Here is a 22,754-nt window from a genome sequence, read left to right as displayed (position 1 = left end):
TGTGGAAGGGGGTGAACCGTACATTTCAGAAGTACATGTAAAACAAAGTCACACTTGTCTCAACTGCTGTCATTTCCGATGTTGCAGACTTTGTTGGGTATAAGTGTGGTTTCCATGGCAAAATTCCATAGCTTGAAAGTCAAGAGGAACCTGCTCAAATGTTGTTTTACAGTAATCTTAGAATGCAAGTAGGTAGGTAAAGAAATCTCTGACTTTTTGGAGAGGTACTTTCCATTTGATATGAAGAACTGTGATGGAGAAGGATGTAGTTCTGTTGATCACCTTTAATCTCTCAAAACCACTGCATGGCAGGGCCACCACTGTATTTGTTCAGAGAAGTAATTCTTAAAACTGGTACCAGGCTTTGGAATATTAACTTTGTTTTTTTCATTAAAGGAGGCATTGTTTGGAGCAGACACAGGTTCCAGTGATGATGAAATTGATTGCAGTGCTTCTGCGGTGGAAGATATTTTACAAGAAGATCAAGTTCATCCTCCGAGTTGTAATGCATTCAGCTTCAATGAGGAGTGTAACAGTCAGAGCAAATCATGTGAGCATGGTCCTGATGCAGAAGTCTCACAAAACCTGAGCTGGAATGAAAACAGTGTTCATATCGGTCCAAAGATGCCAAGCAGGGAGGAGGGGGATGCTGAAAATAAGCAAGCTGAATCTGCTTCTTTAATTACAAACATGAAAACTAACGACAATTGTTTGGAGGAGAAATCTGAGAACATGGGAACTGAAAAGAGAGAACTAACCGAAGTGACAGTACATGAACTGGAAGCCGTCAAAGAACAGAAAGGAGATAGTGAGGACATGCGCAGTGAAGAGCGAGGTTCTTCAGCTGATTTTGTGTTACAGAATTCCAAGCCTCAGAATGAGATGGAAAAATGTAGTGAGGTAGAGCAAACAGAGGAGAATGTAACCTTAATCGGAGCTGTTGATGATGAGGGTGCACCTGAAGAGCATGATGAGTTAATGAAAGCGGAAAGAGATGAATTATCAGGAGAGAAAGGAGCTCCCAGGGCAGTATCTGTTCCCCCGAACATTCCTCACGTGCCATCTGAGCAGTGCATTGTGCTTCAAAGAGAAGATTCTGAGGAGAAATCTGATGTTTTGATACAGATTGAACTGGTTGAAAATGAATCAAAAAATGTAATCAAAGTAGCTAATATGGCAAGTGAAGTAGGGGAAAATACAGAAGAAGTGAAAAATGGAGTAGAAGTAACAGCTGCAATACAGATGAAAGGACCCTGTGCAGAGGCAAATAGTGAGACAGAGCTCTCTGAAAATGTAGTGTCTGATTCCAGTAGTTCAAAATCCTTCTGTGCAGCAGAGTGTCCTAAAGACCTGATGATACAGCATGATGAGGAGGGAATAATTATAAAGACTGAGGCAGACACTGGAGCTGATGAGATCTCTGTACACTCTCCGTGCTCTGAAATAAAACATGACAGTGAAGAAGTACTGGAGAGACAGCATGTGCAAACAGTAAAAGGTGAAGCGGACAGAGAATGTGATCCAGAGACTCTTAAAGTCTCCAGATGTTACTTACCTGTATCTTCTGTTGAAGGAATTGGAAATGTATTGTCTATGGATGACACAGACAAACATGTAGGTATGGAGGGGACTGCGTTGTCAGCCTTTCCAAAAGATGATGAGCAGCTCAAAACTGAAGACAGGAATAGAAACAGGCCCGAGACTACTGCACTAGCCATGGAATTTAACAGAGAAAGTGATCCAGAAACAGCTGAATCATCAGAGCTGCTCCATAGAGCAGAAAATGGGAAATCAGTGGATGTGAAGGAGGGGGAATATTTAAAAGACAAACCACACCAGGGAGATGATGGTAGGAATGTATCAGAAGGGAAGTCAGAGATGGGAAGTACACTTGCACTGTCAAACACAGCATGTGTCACTGGTGCTGAAAGCAGTGTAGCCAAGCGTGAATCCTCTGTGTTAGATTTTATAGAAATACAAGGTGAAATAAACCAACCTGAAAACCTGTGTAGTACATTAGAACAGGGGTTGTCCAAACCTCAAAACTCTGGAGTGTCTGAATCTCGAGACACTGAAATCAAAGTTATTCCAGAAGATTTCAGAGAGGGAAGCAGTGAGCCATTAGAAAGAGTGGATACCAGTAAGTCTGTCTTAGCAGAAAGTAATCTTCCTTCTGAGGCACAGTTTGCAAAACCTCTGAATCGGTTCTTGGGAACTGAAAATGTTAAATGTGATGACATCAAAGGGGAATTAAACAAACAAAGGAAGGGGTTGGTGTCTTCCAGTTCATGTAACTGGGAAGGGAATGTTGTGAAGACAAATAGTGTTTCAGAGATCATCTGCCAGCCTGCTTCAGAAATGGACTTTAATAGTGGCTTGGCTTTGTCTACTGAAGGGGACTTGGAGATGGGCTGTATAAATGCTGAAGAAACAGATTCTCCTGTCCAGATGCCTCGTGATCTCAATTTCAATCTTCAGCAAGTTGAGAGTTTTGTTGAAACTAATGGGGCAGAAAAAGCTGTTGCTTCTTCCCATACATGGGGAAACAGAGGAGTGAAAAGTCGTGTCATGGACAGTGCATGTAAGTGTTCTTCAGAAAGCTTGGAAGAGGGTGCAGAGATCCTCTCTGCTGAAAAAGACATCATGGTCAAAGAACTGGACTGCCTTGAGAGGGTATATGTACACCAAAATGAAATGAAAATACCAGATGAGAAGGAACAGACTGTAGATAAAGAACCTCCTGCCCCTGTTAAATCGCAGCTCCTGCATGCAGACTCTTCTAATAAGAATACTTTTCCTCCTCAGAAGTTTGATTGTCAAGAATCAGGATGCAGGACTTCTACACAGGAGGTTACAACAGATCCTTCTAGAGCTGGTTCAGTAACAGTGGTAGGGGAAAGCAAAGAACTGAGTAGTTCTGAGGCATCTGGGGAAAATGCCATAAAAATGTCTAAACCCAATTATGATGGGCCAGAACAGAGCAATGAATCTGAAGAGAAAGACTGTTCTGTACAGAAACTTAGAGATGTGAAATGTTCTGAATGTGTTCCCATGGTCAGAGAGGAGCACAGAGCTTCCAGGAGGATTGCAGGGGGTGCTCTGGAAACCAGTGATGAGACTGTTGACACTGACTACCAAGTATCTGAACTCCATTCAGCAATGCACGCAGGAAGCCCTGTGACAGTTAGCGAGCTAAAAGTAGACACTGTGGTGGATATAGATACACACTGTGAAACAAACAGCTCTCCAGATACCTCAAATGAGTTGTCAATTGTGGCTGGGGAGGGTAATCCTAAAGACTTAGCCTCCTGGACAAAAGAGTCTGTATCGGTAACCGCTGACAGTGCTGAGGGTGCCAATGAATGTGTGGTAGATTCTGACAGAGCTGAATGCATCAGTGATAGTGAGGGAGGTCTGTTAAAAACTGGGACATTGAAAGAAGTCCCTGTGGTGCCAAATGCTTCACAAAATGGATTACCAGTATCCCAGATGTTAAGCAGATTCTCAGAAACGGTAAAAATCAGCAGATTAAATACAAGAATGTTAGCACCTTGCAATTTCCTAGAAGAAAATGATGCTGAAAAATGTCAGTCAAAGGTGGAGCAAAATCTACTGCACAGTGTTGATATAGGAGTCTCGGTGTCTGAAGAATATAATCATAGTCAGACTTCCAGTTCTTGCAGCACAGGAGAAAACAACACTGATGTTAGCCTAGATGGTAGCAGTAGAAGAAATACATTTGTCAAGTCTCTTCGAGATCCAGCGCTGTGTGATGTAGAGCCCAATTGTCACAAAGTTAGGCAGCCTTCTGAGCCACAAAACCCGGTATTTGAGAAGCCGTGTGTGCTAAAGTCAGAATCTTGTGTGGATGATGCTCTTAAAAAGAGCAACAAGCCGAAGTGTAAAGAGCAAGAACCATCTGAAGTCCTGACTGCTTCAGCCAAAGCAGCTGCCCAAGCCGTGTGTGCCAAGGTATCGAAGAGGCTGTCTCAAGGTAAAAGGAAAACAAAGACTCTCAAAGTCACTCAGGCAGTTCTTGCAAATGCTGATACTTCTTTGCCAAAAAAATGCTCACCTGAGACTATAAATAAAATTAGGCAAGAGATAGGTCCTCCTCTGCCCCCCTTGCTCCTGCCTTTGATGGATACTCCTCCAAAAGCCACATGTACTGTATCCCCAGCAATGTCTTCTACTGGTCGATCCTCTTTGCTTTCCCCTCTTGATGACCTGATATCGCCGTTACGTGAAACTCCCATTCCTCCTCTCATGTCTCCGTTAACAGATACGCCACCAGTAAAATCTGCTCTTCTGTTTTCTCCTCCCTCACCCTCAGAAACGGCATTAGGCCGAAGGATTCGCTCCTCACCCCTGAAATTCTGTACTTCCATTCCAAAGCACGCGCTTCCCGTCCCGGGAAGGTTTCCTCTGTTGGCAGCTGATGGTGCTGCTCCAGCTCCCCCTCAGGAGAACTCAGTGAAGATACTGGACACTATGTACCCAGAGCTGTCTGCAAGGGCAAGGACACTAAACATCCTCAAAGGCAATATACACCTTAACCGATGTGCTTTTTCAGACAGCCAAAGTTTGCCGGGACCTGTGACTCAAATTGGTGGGTTCAAAGCAATTGCATCTACATCAACTGCTTTTGTTAAAACTGGGGGTAATTTGAAGTTCGATAGTAGCAAAGACCAAGAGAAAGATGGACAAAATCAGCAGCTGTTATCAAGCTCATCAAATCATCTTGGAAAACGGACCCTATTGCCAGTTTCTATGCCAAGAAGTGCAAAGAGACTGAGGCTGGACAGTGAACCACCAAAGCTGGAGGCTGATGATACTGCTGCTATGGGAAACACTAAAGATACAACCTCTGAAACGCAGGAAGCTTTCCATGAGAAAAGCTCTGAAACCAGTGACCCAGTGCATGGTTCCAGGTCAGAAGCATCACTACCACTAAAGAAAGCTGTTGATACTGACTGTCAGAAGGTTTCTTTGGCATTGAAGAGAATTGCTGAGTCCTGTTTTGACTTGTTGCCAGTCATTAAAGGTCACATGTACGTTGGCAATATCTCAAAGATTCCAGTAATGAGAGATGAAGAGAAAGAAATCGTCTATGAATTTGGTGTAAAAAACAAGGTAAGTAGAATTGTTCGTATGTTTTAATAATGATTTCTATGCAGATGAAAAGGTTATAAGCATGTAGTGCTTGAATTCTCAATTTTCAGACAATCTGCAGGGCCAAAGCGTAGTCTTGAAAGGTTACAAGATATCTAAATTTGTAAAACTTAAGAAAACATACAACTTCACAAGAAATTACTGTTCAGAGGCGTCCAAGGTGCAAAACTGCATTTGTAAATACATTTGCTCTTCTGATGCATGCATAAACCACTTTGATTTTGCAGCATTTTTTGTAGTGGATAGCACTAACAATTGTAAAAGGAGTTCCTCTAGAAGTGTGAGCTTCAATTACCTATATACTGCAGTTTATATACAGTAGTGACACGCTTTCATTCCATCTTTATCTTTATTATTCTACATCGCTTTGCTCAAATGAATTTCAGTGGAAAAAAATTTTCGTTGGTTTGTGTCTCAGAATTTGCTTAGCATCAGTGTTTAAAAAAATTGACTTTAAATGCCATCTTTCTCATAGATAATTTGTAGTCTGCACCAGAGCAATTCACCGAGTGATGCTTGGCAGCATTCTGGCCTGTTTCAGTTCTTGAATGTAATCAAGTTCTCCACAGAAGCTGTTACAAAGTTCTCAGGTCATCTTTGTTAGGTGTTGCCCAATCTGGTAACTTCATAGAAGCAAGGCTGCAACAGCTTTATGTTTCCAGGTCCAGCCTGTAGCAGGGCTTGAGTACATATTCCTAATGGGCACACATGGACACTATATGTGCCTAATCTTGTTCCCTTCTCTGTTTGATCAGGGTTGAAAACTAGTGGAAAATACATACATACATACATATATATGTATATATGTACACAGACAGACAGTATGGATCCCTCCAGTAGCTAACAGGCACACAGTATATCCAGTGGGTGACTTCTGTTCTCCCCTCTTATCTCATGCTCTAACAGACTTGCAGACCCAGAAGTACACACGCATCCCTTCAGTAACTGGTCCAGACATATGGTCTTGCCTGCATCTGACCCTCAGGCCCCTGGTCTTTCAGGTAGCTGGCTTGGACCTTCTGGTTCCTCAGGAAGCCAACGCTCAGACTGCCTGGTGTCTGCAGGTACCCATTGCAAACCTGTGGCCTCTCCAGCACCTGGCCCCTGAGCCTGTTATTCTACTCCCCAGTTCTAGCTGCCCCACTAAAAGTCCTATAGTAAGTCTTGCACAATCCCAGTATTCTCTTTCCTCACATCTTGCACTGAGATCCACAACAGTAACACTCCCTCTCCCACTCCTGCAGTGTGTAAGGGATCTGGGGAGAGACTCTGCTGCTGATTACATACTAAGTCTCACATCTGGACAATGGGCTGTTTGTTCTCTGGGAATAGCCAAGTCACGGTGCTCCATTAGGTTGTTGGGGTTCCTCTTACCTCTCATTATTTCTCTCCTCACTTTTTGTTTAAGGAAGGTAGCTTTTAGTCACGTAACTAAACAATTTAAAGAGTAGTAGTCTCATTCTGCCTCTGGTTAAGGCATGTTTATTCTGGGAAGCTGCTCCTCACTCTTTCTTCTGGTGGCTGTATCTGATGTACTTTTCTGCATTCTTATATGTATGCAAACAGTATTCGTGCAAGCAAGACAGTAATTCTTTTTAGTTGTCATACCACTCTAATGGTATCAAATATTCTCAAGTATATAACAGTCAAACAATCTTTTTTGTGCCTTACAGCAGTTAGCAGAGTCCTTGCTGCATGCTATTCTCAATAAACTCAAGGCTCAGAAGAATGCCACAAATTACAGTTTCAACCAGGCTCTGTGTCGAGTCTATACAGGAATTTGTCGACAGTTGGGAGACCTGGAAAGAGCTCGCCTTTTCTGCTATAGCCTGCTTAAAGAAGGTATAGTATGGCTCAGTGTTCTTTTATCTTCCATATGCTGTGTGTCTTTGTATGGTCGTCTGTTTTTCTGGGTAACATCCAAACTTCAGTTGCTACACGCAGATTTCTGTTGAATGATTTTCTGTTGTATACTTTGAATTGAATAAATTCCTGTAGTGGTGGTTCTGTAGTTTTATTGTTATCATAGAATGGCTTGAGTTGGAAGGGGCCTTAAAGCTCATCCAGTTTCATCTGTATTTTGTTGAGTGTGAACAGCTGTAAACACATCTCAAGGGTTGATTTGTTTTGTTTGATTTGATTACAGTGCATTCATTTTTGGGTTTTCTCTTTCATGTAGTTTCACATATTAATTCCCATCAGAACTACAGCAACACAAGTGTGAGCTATATGCCAGCTACACAGTTGCCAAGTTGACTTATAAACAGTCAGTACTACCTCATTCAGACTTGCATCACCTATTCTCTTGACTCCTTGTCCATCCTTTTTTGATCTGTTCTCCTTTCAGGTTTTTTCCCCTTAAAAAAGAGTGAAATTACAAGGGGAGGGTGGCTTAAGGGGAGGATTTTTTTTTTCTTGGGTATTCTTTCCTTATTTAATCTCAGCCTGAGATGTACCAGTATGACTCCCCTTCCCTGGACTGCAGTTGTTACATGCCTTCTGTGCCTCTTTTCCTGGTTAACTTGCTAAAGGATGTAATAGCTTATAATGCCTGAGTATAATAGTTTTTGTTTTTAAATGCTAACAACTTAACTTTGTTCTCTCTTTTTATTTCCCCTTAGACTTTCCAGACTCAGAAAAATTGGTTTTATTTATCACAAATGTATGGTCTGACATATTCATCTTCCAAAGTGCAATTAGCAAAGCTATGCAATTAGTTGTCAGGCAGAGGGCAAGCGAGGAGATGCTGACCTGCTTGAGTGCGTATATCAGTTGGGAACAGGTAACATCTGTTTTCATTGTCAGTATCTGTCTGCATTGGTTGTACTTTAATCAATTCAAGCAGCTTACTTCTGATGAAAGGTATGAAGATACCCTGTGGATCTACCATGGAGTCTGTACAACTGCACAGCTAATGTTGCTTCAGGCCTTTTCCTGGGGTTGTCTACATCCTACTAGAACACAATACTTGTTCTCATTTTCCATATTAAATATTAATTTCTCTATTAAACATTAAAAGTAAAGATTATTTTTAAACTTGGACCAGAGTGTTATTGGTCTAGGGTGTTCTGACCCTCTGAACTGTGGCTTTGATATTCCTTGAGGTGGTTTTCTTTGTTTTGTTGGAGGGTTTTTTTAGTATGTATTTGGCTTGTCTGTCTTTCCTTGTTCTCTGTGTAATAGGTAATTATTTATCACAGTTAATTTCACAATGAGCCTGTCTCTTTTTACTTATGATCCTTCTGTAGAGAAAAGACTAAATACCCATTTATCACCAGACAAAATCATCCAATGAATTTCATAAGCAGTTGTCATGATCAGTACAAAACTGTAGTGAAGGCAAAAGAAGGATGAGCAATGTCAAGAACCAGAGGACTTCTGAGATGTGGCTGCAAGTCTCTGAGCCTTTTGCCAAATAATGTAATTTCTCAGTTTTCATCAGGCACATATTACTGTCCTGGAAGGGGTGTTGCAAAGATGAAAAATCGTAACACATTTGATACCAGTAGAGGCAAATTTGTATCATGCAGAGGTGCTCCAGCCAGAGGTACTTTGCTTCTGGAGGAAGAGTTTGTGTAACAGGCTTGTTTGCTTGAAGGTCCGAGCCCCACTAGTTTTGAAACCCCGCTACTAATGCCAGGCTTGCTTTGTGGAAGTGTTGTAGTTCTGTAAGTATCAAGTGAACAAAATAATCTTGACTGATAGCTCATCTATTCCCTATCCTAACATGCTGTTCCACTACTGCTCTGGGGATGGCAGCTAGGCTTACTGCTGTCAGCACAGCCTTTAGGTGTTGTACCCACTGGAAAAAGCATAATGATTCTGGGGGTTTTTTAGATCTAAAACCAGTCCTAAATTTAATATGGTACCAGTGGAATTACAGCCCCTGTAAGCTTCCTGATTTGGTGCAGGCTTACAATGGGACATGAATTCGTATATGTTTCCTTTTTGATTAAATTACAGCTGTGGTGTAGCATTAAGCTCTGCTATTCAGAGTTATGCTGTACTGCAGTCCCTCTTTAGCAAAGAATGTGTATTCTCCATTCTATTAGGTTACAGCTTTCGATATCATGCCAATAAAGATGCACACAAGTATGTCTCAGTAAATGTTCCTGAAAAACCTAATTCAGTGCATTTGCACTCGCTATCTTTATGGATCTCTATGAAATATGAAAGCAGTAATATCTGGGGAGAAGTAACAAATCCCAGCATCAGCAAATCATTTTAAAACCCCAAAACATACCAAGTGAGCAGGATTACTCATGTCGTCGTTCATTGGAAAACACGATTCTGACCTTAAAGCTTCACTGAGAGAAATTAAAAAAGCCCCAAATTGAAGTAAGAATGAAGAGAGTGGGTGTGTAGGGTTTGTGGGTTTTGTTGTTTGGGGCTTTTTTCCCCTCAAACTCTCCTTTTAGAAAAAGCATCAAGAAAAATACCAACTACTTGAAGATTTTGGTTTATGCACTGGTTTTGTTTGTGTTAAGTCAAACCCAAAGTTGAATTTATGGTATAAAGATGCTGTGGACAGTTAGAATCAAATCTATGTAAAGAGTTTGGTTCTGGGTTGGTGACTTTTCATGCATTAAGATAATCACCTTCTAAAATTCCAGAGTTCCTCTTTAGATGCTGGGATTATGGTCTCAAACCTGCTTTTAGAAATGCAGTCATGTCCAAAAGTAGAATTTCAACCAAGTGAGCAATATGGAGAAGATCTGAGTGAAGATGCTTGGCAGTACATATTTGCTGTTGATCTACTTTGCTCTCACCTGAAGTGGGACTGGACACATGACAATGTTATAAGGTATTGTGGCAAGCAGTTCTTTCAGATGTTTTCCTGTGTAGGATTTTTGTGGTTGGTTTGGGGGTGGGCTTTTTTTCCCCCAAATTTGAGGCATTGACTTAGCTTTTCACATAATATTGCATAGGAACTTAAAAATGAGGGTGGTTTAATCTGATGAAACCTGGGTTACTGTGTTTGTGTTCCTTGTTTTAAGGTAGAACAAGTGATCAATGAGGAAATTACAGGATTTTATTGTATTGGCACAAGAAATGAACCCTGTTTGAACATTTGAATAAAGAATTGTTTCTAAAATAGCTACATGTGGACAATTGGGAAAGATACTGAGATGGATATTTTGCCAACAAAATAAAATGATTGACTATCTTCCCCTGAACTTAATGGTTGAATTCTCTTCCCCCCCATCACTAAGAAAATGAGGGTAGAACTTTGCACGTGTAGTACTCCTTCAGTGCTGCAAGTGAAATGTAACCATAGCCATTAGCCTACTATCCTAATTTCAGTCTCATTTTAATTCTAAAATCTTTATAATTCTTAGATTCTATGTCTTAAATATTCTTTGAACCCTGTAATGCAGTGCATGGACTGCCACCATACATAACTTGGTATGAAAGACTTCATTTTTATACCTATGCTGATATTTGATACACTGATCTGACAGCCCCTTGTTTATCATGTAAAGGTTCCACAACCTAGCAGAATCTCCAGAGATACGGCATTTGTTTAATGATGGCATAATATAATCACTGAGTATAAAGTAAATGTAAATAGCTCACAATCATCAAGTTTTTTATACACGTTCCATGCTTTCAAGTAGTAAAGTAGTTATTTTTACTGAGAATCTTTTAAAATGAATACAAATCAGCTTCAGTGAAAGGTACTGCAGTTTAACTAAAGCCATACAGAGTTGATTGTGTGGAGCTGGGCTGATAATAGGTAACGAGTTTTATTAGCATCATTTTGAGGATCAGAAAAGCCTTCTCTCTGGTCCTTTCAGGTTTAAAAACAAGCATCAGATCTTGCGTGTAACATGCGAACTGTGAATTTTCAGTCATACAAAAAGCTTGCATAACATCTTAGCATGACATCTGAAAGTAACACAATTTCATATACATATATGAAGTCAAAAGCGTAAGTTCTTGACTTGAGGTAGTGATGCAGGTGTTGCAGGGAAATCAATACAAGATGAACAGGAATGCAGTTCAGAACAGGAATGATTACTTCAGAAAGTCAACTTTGATTCTTTGGGTTTAAAACCTTTAAATAACTCATATTTGTGGATACTTGGAATATTTTGAATTCCTGAGAGTATGAATTAATAATGCAACTGGAGCTTTGGAAATAGACAGTAAACAGAAGAACCATTTGCATTCATTATTGTATGAATATTGTGCTGCCCCTTCATGCAGTATCAGATTACCAAATTCACTTGCCTTTCACAGCAAAGTGCTTTGGCCTTCTATGGATAAATGGATAAAGAAGAGAAAGGGGCCTGAAACTACTCAATCCATTTCTGACAGTGTTACAGCACTGATCCTAAGGCTAATTGGTAAGTAATCTAAATTCTTGGTTGCACATCTGCTTTGTGTAAATATGTCTTTTGCAAGTGTCAGCCTGCCTCAAAAGTGAATTGAAGTATTTGGACATTTTTTCTTTTTTTTATCTTTTTTTTTTTTTCACATTTTTCAACAGTTTTCACCTTAAAAAAGGTTTACAGTCCTATGCAGATATTTTCTGTTTGTCAGCCTGTGCAAAGCGGGTACTTAAGTTTCTCGGATGTTACTGTCATTACAAAGTAACAAATACCAACATGTTCTATGTATTTAAAATTAAATTGTAACTACATATGCTTTATATCAAAGTGTATAAACTAAGGTTTTGTTTGCAACATAGTATGTCTTCTTTCAACTGTAAGTTAGATTCATTTATTTGGGATCTAGATGGCAGGTAAATAGATTAACTTTGGGTTGCAATAGATGTTTTCTGTATGTAGGCTACATAATGTTGTTTGTCAAAGAGAAACTGCATTCCTTGAGTTTTACACTTACAAATTGTAAACCTGTAGGAGTTAAATCTGATGAAAAATGCCTTGGGGTCCTGAGTCACAAAAGGAATAGGACAACTGTTGTTCCCAAGAAAGCATGGCAACAAGAGTGAATAATTTTTGTCATTGAAATTTGCATTTTCTGTTGATATTTCAACAATCCATCAATCTAAAAATTAGGAGGGTGACTGAATGTCAGGCACGTACTAACCTTTCTTTTTCTTTCAGGTCGATTGGGCCAGATAGGTTTGAAGGAAGGATATCTTGCTGCAGTGAAGAATATTAGTTCTGTAATTGGACTGTTTGTACAGCAGGCAAAAGAGGAAGGTAATATATATTTAGCAGAACTTCAGTGTAACATCTACATTGTGAAGCTTTGCCAGTGTAAACAAGGACACACACAGATTGAGACACGTATGCCAAAGCAGCTTGCTTGTGTAGTTGTGTGTTAGTGCGAAACAGGACAAACAGCTTTCAGTTTGAGTCCCTTTCTCTTCTGAAGTTAATGAAACATGTATGCTCATAACAAAACATGTTACCTTCTAAGACCATGAGCAAATCTGACATAGTTTCAGCCACCTTGGAATTAACACTGCTTCATGTAACAGCATATAAACTGCCTCAGAGAACTAAAAGAGTTATCTTAACTTGAGCAGTGATACCAAATTTGTTCCCTGAGCAGCTCATGCAGAAGCTTGCTAATAGCAAGACTGTTGTATTGAGAGAGGGTAACAAGAGAGTCAGAATTCCTGAGTGAGACAAAGCAGGGCTATTAGGGCAGCAGAGATCTATATTGCTAAGTTACTCCAGAGGTTAAATACATTTTGCAGTGAAACGCTGGTTGATGTTAGGGAGTTGTTTTGAACCATTTTTACAGCCTTTCTTCCTTGCAATCTCAGGTTCTTCAAGTGGTAAATGTCTGTTTCACACTGTGTAAATCTGACTTTTCATGAAAGTTGATCACCCTTAACTAGGGTAAAATCACTACATGTGAGCATCTTTTATGCCCTTTGAATACTAAAAACCTGCTGAATTCAGAAAACTGGAAATTGCTAGTATGAAATGAGATGTCAAGGAATTTGTGTGCAGGTTGTCATCTTGCTGCTTTGTGGATTTAGGCATCCCTATTGTTGATGTGTTTTAATTCCAGTTTTTGAACTCATCTATAGATTCACATTTCCCAGGAACATTAATTGCATATCAGAATTTCCATAAACTTGATTTGTGTCAACTTTTTGCAGGTGTTCCCTGGGGTGTGCAGCTGGCAGCCATATACTCACTGTGTGACTTGGCTTCAAGCAACCCAGAAGGTATTGTTGAGGCCATCCACGCTTGGAGAGCAACAGTTCTTAACAACATCCCTTTTGCTGTCACAAATGGCATAGCTGAAATCACTTCTCTGTGTAAAATGGAGCTAAACTAAAATCTAGGGAAGCGGACTGAACTAAAGGAAGAAGTGCCTTATTTTACTAAGTATTTGTTCCCAGTTAAAAACAATATGTGCTGTGGTCCTTTTTTATGATTGTTTTAGCAATGTCTGATCACACAAAGCAAACTCAAGTATTTTATGTGGGTTTTCTGTTAGAGGGAAAATACAAAATATAGGTAAAAATATATATACAAAAATATATATATACAAAAATAATTTGTATATATATATACAAAATACAGGTAAAAACACTTGCTTTTCCTAATAACTGATCAGTAATGTGAAAACCAGTGTGTCTCTAGCTCCTGGGATACATCTGGTTTGATGTCAATAACGGTTACTAATAGTTTGCTATTTTACTTCCATCAGTTTGAAGCCCGGGCTCTTTGATGCAACAGAAGATTGAGCCTGGCTGAAAACCTGGCTCTGTTATTTTGTACTATATTTATAAAGTAACTGATAGCAGAACTTTGCCCAGATTCTGCTTTGTTTTGCTTGAGTAGCCTCATAAGTTTAATTTAAAATACTTGTGTAAGAAAGATAGGAATTGACTTTTTGTGTAACAATCATGTATAGAGTAACAGAGATACTAAATCTCTGAACCTGTATATATGGTATTCTCATAATGTGTCTCACATTTGATATTGTTCCACTTGGGGAATTTTGTGTATGTAAATAGAAAGTTGGCTCAACAAAAGTTCACGTTTCTAACGATAGCTTCACTACACCCTGTGGTTTTGTACCTTTCGTAATAAAAGAAGCAAACACCCTTGTGTTCTCGTTGGCCTTTTACATTGCACAGAACGAACCCCTGTTTCTGGATTGTATAACTACTGCTTTAGGGGCAGGAGGGAGTTACCTGTGAGCTCCTTTCACCGAGTGAACTGCCCATGACACTGGAGTGGTTCCTCTCTGCCAGTCTTCAGCTGATGTCTGGGATGTGCCAAGGGCCTGGGAGCAGCACAGCTTAGAGAATAACCTCTCCAGCTGGTATCCTTCTGTGTGGTGATATGTGGACACACGGTTGTTTCTTCTGTTCTTTAATTTCCTTTATAATGACTGTGTCAAAACACAGCATCGGGGCACTGTGAGCAGCATCCCTAGAGTGCTTAAATATCAAACAAAAGGCAGTTTAGGTGGGGAGCTTGCAGTGTGACAAAAGCACCAGACAGTGCTGAGGAACTCGGGAGGAGTAAAACATTTAGCTCCTTGCAGTCCTTCAAAGCACCACAGAGGCAAAGGACCAAGTCTCTTGTAGGAACGTTACCCAGCACAGGGACAGGACAGGTAAAGCCAGGTTTTCCTTTGCTTTGTAGGTGCTCTCTCTCTGCATAGAGCTCTGTGCCCCGGGCACTGGTAACAGCACGCAGCAAAGACGGCCTGTCTGCGGGGCTGGGCCTTTCTCAGGTGTTTGGGTATCTCTGGGTGGCTCGGCTGGGGATGGGAAAGAGGAGATGCCCGTTCCAGAGCTCTGTTCTCCCTCCGTTCTCACACGATTGCTGCTTCCCCCCTCACCAACGCTTCCCGTTGGACCCGTTACCTCACAGCGCTGGGCCTGCCCCTGCCCGCCCTGCTCCTGACAGGCTCCGCCCCCGCCCGTGCGCCGGCGGTGCTGTGAGGAGGGCTGGGAGCCGCCATGCGCTTCCGTGCTAAGATCGTGGATCTCGCCTGCCTCAACCACTTCAGCCGTGAGTGTGCCGGGCAGGGGGACGGGAGGGCGGCCGGCTGGGACCTTCTGTACCCGGGAAGTACGCGGGGTAGCCCCGGCCCGCGCCGTGAGGCCCAGATACCTTTACCGGGTGTGAGGGGGAGGCAGCGCGGGGCGGTTTTCATGGAGTCGCAGGCTGGTTTGGGTTGGAAAGGACCTTAAAGCTCATCCCGTTCCAACCCCCTGTCGTGGGCAGGGACACCTCACACTAGAGCAGGATGGTTCAACCTGGCCTTGAACACTGGCAGGGATGGGGCAGCCACAGCTTCTCTTCACCCTGAGGTGTTTTAGGTGCTTCCGCAGCACCTCGAGCTGCTTTTGTGGAGACCTGGGGTGAGTGTGGGGAGCGGATCCCGCTGTAACATTCCCCTTCCTCCGCCAGGTGTAGTTAACACAATCGCCAAGCTGGCCAAGACCTGCACCCTGCGCCTGACTGTCAGCAAGCTGTATTTCATCCTCTCCGATAAAGTACTGAATGGAGGTGTGGGTATGTGGTGTGAGCTGAACCAGGTAAGCCCGGGACACTCAATAGCCACACGGCACTGAAGACCTGAGCGGGCAGTTGGGTCTGGTGTATAGGGTGGTTTGTTGTATGTGTAGCCTTCACCTGAGATGTGCCAGCCCTCAGTTCTGTGTAGCTTTGTTCACTGAAGGCATTATTCCTTGCAGGACTGCCTTTTGGTTACACAGACTTCGTGTTTCTGGCTGGGCAATCCCCTCTGGTTGTCACTTCATGTAAAGCTTTGTTGTGGGCTGGCCCACAAGGGCCAAAACTGGCAACAGGAAAACATAACTCACTTCTTGCACTCCTGTTTTGAGGGCTGGTAGTTGTTAAGGGAGGATCTGAAACCAATACATTTAGCCTGAAGCAATGGGCCTTTGCACCTGTGCAGCCTGTCTTGATCCTTGCAGGTGATGCCAGGCACAGGAAAGCTTCCTGCTGTGCACATGCCATACTAAGCTTGAATTCTGATAGGCAGAACTTACCCTCTTGTCATATTTTCATTTGCTATGTTTCATTCCCAACTTAAAAACCTGTAGGGGAATTTCTTCGATGAATTTCAGATGGAAGGAGTGTCTGCAGAGCACAATGAGATCTATTTAGAGTTGATGCCTGAGAACCTGTCGAGAGCATTGAAAACTGCCCACAATGCTAAGGCAGTGAAGATGAAGTTGACTAACAAACACTGTCCCTGTCTCAGAGTCGCTGTGGAGCTGGTAAGTGCAACCATGCTTTTATCTTCATTACTAAGAAAAAGCTTTTAGAAATCAAGTGCTTTTCCTAAGATCAAATAGAAGCTTTGGTGTAATTCTAGAAAAATAAAGGAAGAAAAATGCCATTTTCCATTAGCCTTTCCTGCCATCATGAGTGGTAGGACACGGGCCAGCTTTGTGTTGTCCAAAACTCAAGGAAGAGGTGGTGGAAGAATACAAGATATTTGCTTGAAACACCTTTTCCTAGTGTCTGTTTCTCCATTCCTTCATTCTCTAAACGTGTGGATTATTGCTTTCTCACTGAAGCCATTGGGTGAAAGAGGTTTCAGTGTAGTTTTTGGCTCTGTTTTGCTTTTGATTGTCCTTAATAGCAGACTGATATGAACCTATGGAAGACTGGAACTGAGTGTCTTTTGCACTCAGTTATAGTATTTCCCAGAGTGGCTCTGAAAAGTTTGAATTTAGAATTCCAGTCTTATTTTTAACTGCAAGAGCATCTTCTCTCTTCTCTCAAGCCATCCTTATCAAGCAGCAGTAGGATTGTGACACATGACATTCCTGTGGGGGTTATTCCCAGAAGATTATGGAATGACTTCAGAGAGCCCAGTGTGCCAGACTTTGATGTAAGTATCTTGTTTTATATTCCCTATGGAAAGGGGAGGTTGCAAGTGGAATGTTGCTGCTGTAGTGTATGCTACCACTGAAGTTTGGAGAGAAGGTGAAAGGAAAGAGGGAAAGCTGGAAGCTAGAGGTTTGGAGAGTGATGGGACATGGGTTCTATATTGACAATAAAGCCTTCAGAACCTGTAGAAACAGAGCAGGTCATTACTAGTTATTGCTGTGATACTCAGGGTTAAGGAAGGGAGGAGCAGAGGACTTGCATGGCTTTAGGTAGCACTTTCAAAACACACAGGTGTTGACCATTTTGGTTGTTTATGTACCAGGTGGCCTAAATAATCTGTTCTTTCTGAAATTCATGGCCCACGTGGCAGAGTTAGATCTACATGTGTTTCCTCCTGATTTTTATATATCTTTTTAGATCCTTTTTGACTTTTAGCATACTTTCAAGGAAAGGACTTCATGCAGATGTGCTCCTATTTGAGATTTTAGATGTCTGTTACTTCTGTAGTTGAGAGCATTTAAATTCTGAAGACGTAAGACTTAGTAGAAACTTGATGTGTTTTGTTCTGTTATTTCAGCTTTCCACTGATGTAGTTCCAGAAATGATTACAGTACCATGGGGATTGTGTTATTCTCTTTTTGGCTATAGTAACTGTTTCAGTGCTCAGTAACACAGATAAGGGTTTGAGTGAGAATCTGATCTGCAAAAACCTGTCTCTCATTTATTTTGAACACAGATGGGCTTGTATGTCTGAAGCAATTGCTAGAGCAATGGCCTGTTGGTATAATGGGAAAGAGTTCCTCTGTTCCTGAGACCTTTGCTGATTTCAGTTAAATATTGTCCTTCCTGCACTGAGTAGATAAACAGATATCAAAATAAGATAGGATTGAAAGGAGAAATAAATGCATCATATCCCAGTCAGACATGAAATACTTGTGCCAATTCAGTTCTTGCATCTTTCTAGGTCAGTATTTACCTACCAGCGCTGAAAATAATGAAGAGTGTTGTGGAGAGAATGAGGAATCTCAGCAATTATGTTGTAAGTTAAAGCACTTCAGATGTGTGTCCTACAGACCTTATTTTTTCCTGAACATAGCATGTTTCCCTGTTACCCAAACTGGTCTCACATGTTACATCTTATTTTGGGATAAGACATTGCACTAAAGGCATCTGAAGACTCTGTAAGGGTTGAAGAGAATGATGGGATTTATTTTAGGATTAACTCTGAAGAGCTTGTACGGGGCTTCCTGGAAGCTTTATCTCTTTATACTGAATCCTTGAAAGAATTGTGTTGCTACAAGCCACTCTTTATAGCTAGTAGGAAATTGTGGTTGTTGAGGAAGCCACCTGGAGACTTCTGAGCTGATTTCATTAAAGAAATGCCTTTTAAGTGTGTCTTGTGTCTGGAATTAACTTAAGGTAGACTTGAGGTAGGATATAAAGGAAATCCCATAGAGAGCTCCTGGTTCTCAGCCTGTACTCCAAACTCTGACATGGTGGCTTTCCAGTCCACTCTGGCTTTGTGGAGTGCTGGTGCAAATGCAGGAAACCTTGCATTTCTCTAGCTTCAAGTCTCCTATTTCTAAAGCCTTTCCTCCACACATCAGCTTCCCAAAGCCAGCGCTTGTTGTAGAGGTACTGGAGAGCAATGGCATTTCTTTCTTTTCATAATTTCAGAGAGGTTGATCTAGGATTCATCTCACAAGAATGATGAGAAATGCTTTATGTAGCTGAACTTTCAAATGTTCAAACCATCTTCAGAAAGTACAGTTGAGCAGTGAAGGCACTGAAGTGTTTCTGGAAGCTTGTACTTGAACAAAGCTGCACTTTATTCTTCTGTAATTCTTCAGTGTGAAAGAGGCTTGCCTAAAACTGAGATTGATTGTATTGCAGGTGATTGAAGCAAACTTGAGTGGAGAAATGAACTTGAAAGTAGAAACTGACTTAGTTTGTGTAACAACACATTTTAAAGACTTGGGAAATCCTTCCTGGGGTAAGTTTCCAGGTTTGTTGCCTCTTGTGGCTGTGTAATCTCAGTGTGATGCTGATAATGGTCCTTACCTTCTGGTAGTCCTTACAAAATAGCATCAAACACATCGAGTTTTTTTCAAATGAAACCTTAAAAAGTGGCCAGTGGCTATTCCATGTTAGTGAGGGCATTCCAGTATCCTTAACAACTTCGTAGGAAAACTGTGCTTTTTCTTCCTTGTACTGCTGTTTCTGAAAACAACCCCTTTGGGTACCAGCTGTTCAGTGATTATCAGGTGTGTTCCTGTATGTTTTACAACTCCTGATGTTTTGACCAAGTGTTGTGTTCTTATGCTTTTAGCATTAGAGGATGGATGTCAAAGTTCTCAAGACAGAGATCCAGAAAGCATGGCTGAGGCACGCATAGACATCAGGAAACTGCAGCAGCTGCTTGCTGGACAGCAGGTCAACCCCACAAAAGCATTGTGCAGTAAGTTCAGCAGCTCTGCTTGCTAACTCCAGTAAAGGACAGATGTTTGCCATATTTGTCTCAGCAGAACAGCAGATCTTCTGTTTTGTCTGTTTGAAACTTGACTGGTTTTACTGTATCTGAGGACTTCTAATGTTCTTAAAGCCCGCAGTTTCTAGCAGGGTTTTGTATTTGATTTTGATAACTTTGCATGATTTTCCTGAGAATATCTGTGAGTTATGTTTTAATGCAGATACTAAGAACTTTCTGAGGAAGATGTAAGTCACAGATGTAGCATTATAGACCTATACATTACATATTTCCTTTTTGGTGTCAGCTTTCATAGACTCTTAGTAATGCTTTGTAGACCCTCAAGGACTTGAACATTACAGGATGATAAAACTTGTCATCCCTCTGTCAGAAGTAGTAGAAGTGTTGTATTCTGATGATGGCATTCTGTAGAAGATATACACTATTTTCCCTGCTTTAAACTGGATTTATGGTGTTTTTTCTCTTTACAGATATTGTAAGTAAAAGAGTTGTCCACCTCATCTTGCTTCATGAGGATGTTTCCCTTCAGTATTTCATTCCAGCACTTACCTGAATACGTTGGAGTCTCTGTAATTTTCCAACCTGAGGCCTTACCTTCAAGTCTGGAAACTTTCATGAGTTGCTGGAGTACTCTCACATGATATGCTGTTAGATACAGCCATTAGATGGACATTATTTCCTTATTTATGAAATTACTCAAAACATCTCATCCAGAATGCCATTTCTGTGAAGAGTTACTTGCTATGAAAGATACAGCACTGGGGAACTGGCATATCTGAGTGTTATGGACAGCAAAGCCGAAAGTTGCATATGCTTCTGGGATGCTTTGAGATGCAGGAAAGGTGATGTAGGGGAGTGTATTTTCTTTCACAGGTATAAAGGTAGACTTGGCCTCTGAAGCTGCTGCTGGGTGTATCCAGTATTGGACAATACAGCTCCAAGTTAGACTATCATACCTCTATGGAGCTGGAGAGTGACAGATTGGTATCTGCTTATAATATAAAAGTTATAATTGTGAAAACATTTATCTTCTGTTTAAAAAAAAAAGCAACCCACACCAAAAAAAAAACTCCAGAAATCCCAAACAAACACCACAAGGGGCAGTAATGCTTGTACAGGTCAGGAATATGCAGTGAAAGATCCATTTCATGTTCTGGAGGGGAGGACACTAAACACACCAACAGAGGTGAAATCTCTCCAGCCCCAGGGCTTTCTTACCCTTCCCACCTAACTAAAGCACAAGGATGTAGCTCAGCCCTGCAGTCCTGTTGATGTGTACATGCTGATCAGAGGGAAAATAATACTCAGTTCTAAGCCTGCTGTCATCTGAATCCAATTGTCAGAGCCCTGAGAGCAGTATTGGGTCTTGGAGGCCCTAAGCAACCAGGGACCCCTATCCACCCCCTGTCAATGGGTGCACAGATCCTGTTTCAGCTCAGGCTGTGGTATCCTGTACTCCTTTAAACTATGTTGTAGGTGGGCCAGGGCACAGCTGTGTTCCTGGATTGTTGTTTATTGAAGCCACTGGTATGCCTGTGCTACCTTAATTTTGCTGAGCAGGATACAGTAGAAGACTATTTACTTTGTTGCTGAAGGTGATGTTTCTGACCTCTTGCTGATACATACTTGGAGTAGTTGCTCCTGAACATGAGTACATAGCACACAAGGTTGTTGTGTACTTTTTATATGTCTACTGGAAGTTTGTGCCTTAACTTAATCCGACACCTGTTACATGAATACCTATGCAGCTGAGAGCTTTTGCTTTTTAAGTAATTTTAAACTGACAAGTTCCTATGTTGCACTGGTGTATTTGGGTTCTGCTTCCTAAGGAGCAGTGCTGCATTTTTCTGTTGTTCTGTTCAAATGTCATTCATGCATGTAATTCTGGTCCTTCTGATCACTCAGTTCTTTTATAGTATTCTAGCCCTTCTGTCCATTCATTTTGCATGGAAGTGCTGGCTTGTAATTAAAATAAAAAGGCACGTGGACACTGTAAAGCATCACACAGGAAGTTAACATTCCAAACAGGAGGCAAATAAAAGAAATGTTGAAGTTATATTCAGCTTATATTGCCGAAAGTGATAGTTTTGCTTCTTTTTTTTGCAGTAGATTTGATGGGTTAACATTAATTCTTTGGATTGATTTCAGGGTAGTGTGATTGTCATTGACCTGTATTTAAATCACAGTATTTACCAGAAACATTCATCAAAACAGTTGTTCTGGCTGCAGTGCAAGCAAAGTTACTTGTGGAACACAAAACCAGGTTTTTACAGAAGCTTGTAATATTGATCTACCTCTTGATCTTTTGAAAGCTAGTGAAAATCCTTTACTACTCATTATATATTGTCAAAGATATCCCGACCTGTTTTGTATCAGACACCATATTGATTTCCTATTGCAGGGCTTTGGTTTTCGAGGAATCTTTAAATGTAATAGTTAACTGCCCATTTTTACATACTACCAGCCTCTGCTATCTTGTATTCCTTTCATCCTGTTTTTAAAGTATGTCTCAGAGGAGCTTGGAAGGGGGAATGTGAGAGCATAGAATTCCCTGAACCAACCACCATCTGCTGAGTTAGTGGTGAAAAATAATAACTGTCTTTACCAGTTGTTTCATTCTGGCACCACGGGGTTAACACGGCAGAGTATTGGCTCTGACATTTCACATGTTATCTCACTCCTGGCGTAACTGATTTTTAAGTTCCGATGCTGCAGTATCTGCTGTGGTCTGACATTAAGTGGTACTTCCATTTAATCGGATTTCCTCTGATTTGGAACACCTAAGATTCTTTCAGGTCTAGATAATGAGAAGAGAAACTTGAAATGTCAAAGGGTAAATCCTAACTGTAAGATAGGGGGGATTTAGACAAGATGTTTGCCCTGACCCACCATCTGTCCCAGGGACCAGAAGATGCTCTCCATCCCTCACATCCAATCCCATCTATCTTGTTCTGGCATAAGCCTTACACAAGCAAGTCTCTGGCAAGTCTTTTGCCCTGTTGAGAAAACCTAGGAGGAAGTTAGATATGTGTTACATGGCTTTTGACTCTCTCCTGGTTTTTCAGATGTACTTGCATCTAAATTCACTGTCACGTTTAACTGCCTGGCTCTGAACAATTTTTATCTCTTTGTATTGAGCCAGAGCAGTTGTTAAAGAGTTCAGGCCCTTCGTGACTCTTGGGTTTGATTTTTGACTCTGTATCTTCCATGAAACTTTATGAAGCTCAACTTTTTTGACCTATGCAAATTTACATGTGCCACTTCAATACTGGGTT

The 22,754-nt window shown here is 41.2% G+C and overlaps 2 protein-coding genes across 5 annotated transcripts; both read left to right on the top strand.

Moving 5' to 3' along the window:
- Nucleotides 1–1,607: 1,607 nt before the first annotated feature.
- ICE1 (interactor of little elongation complex ELL subunit 1) lies at nt 1,608–14,215 on the top strand. 4 transcript variants are annotated; one of them, XM_034066508.1, is made up of 8 exons: nt 1,608–5,133; nt 6,174–6,236; nt 6,849–7,014; nt 7,794–7,954; nt 9,786–9,976; nt 11,416–11,522; nt 12,246–12,344; nt 13,259–14,215. In XM_034066508.1, exons 1-8 carry the CDS (start codon nt 1,621–1,623, stop codon nt 13,438–13,440), a joined length of 4,482 nt encoding a protein of 1,493 aa, XP_033922399.1. In that variant the 5' UTR covers nt 1,608–1,620; the 3' UTR covers nt 13,441–14,215. The 4 variants fall into 4 exon arrangements, with proteins under 4 accessions (XP_033922399.1, XP_033922394.1, XP_033922405.1 ...); XM_034066503.1 differs by having other exon boundaries at nt 6,846–7,014; XM_034066514.1 differs by lacking the exon at nt 6,174–6,236 and having other exon boundaries at nt 6,846–7,014.
- An 834-nt stretch (nt 14,216–15,049) lies between these two features.
- HUS1 (HUS1 checkpoint clamp component) lies at nt 15,050–21,547 on the top strand. Its single transcript, XM_005147998.3, has 8 exons — nt 15,050–15,134; nt 15,537–15,664; nt 16,196–16,372; nt 16,885–16,992; nt 17,956–18,030; nt 18,885–18,984; nt 19,321–19,449; nt 19,950–21,547. Exons 1-8 carry the CDS (start codon nt 15,083–15,085, stop codon nt 20,030–20,032), a joined length of 852 nt encoding a protein of 283 aa, XP_005148055.1. The 5' UTR covers nt 15,050–15,082; the 3' UTR covers nt 20,033–21,547.
- The last annotated feature ends 1,207 nt before the right edge of the window (nt 21,548–22,754 follow it).

The sequence above is a fragment of the Melopsittacus undulatus genome, chromosome 1 (genome assembly GCF_012275295.1).
Source record: "Melopsittacus undulatus isolate bMelUnd1 chromosome 1, bMelUnd1.mat.Z, whole genome shotgun sequence".
In the NCBI taxonomy this organism is placed as follows: Eukaryota; Metazoa; Chordata; class Aves; order Psittaciformes; family Psittaculidae; genus Melopsittacus; species Melopsittacus undulatus.
This window is presented reverse-complemented; position numbering and strand designations above follow the sequence as displayed.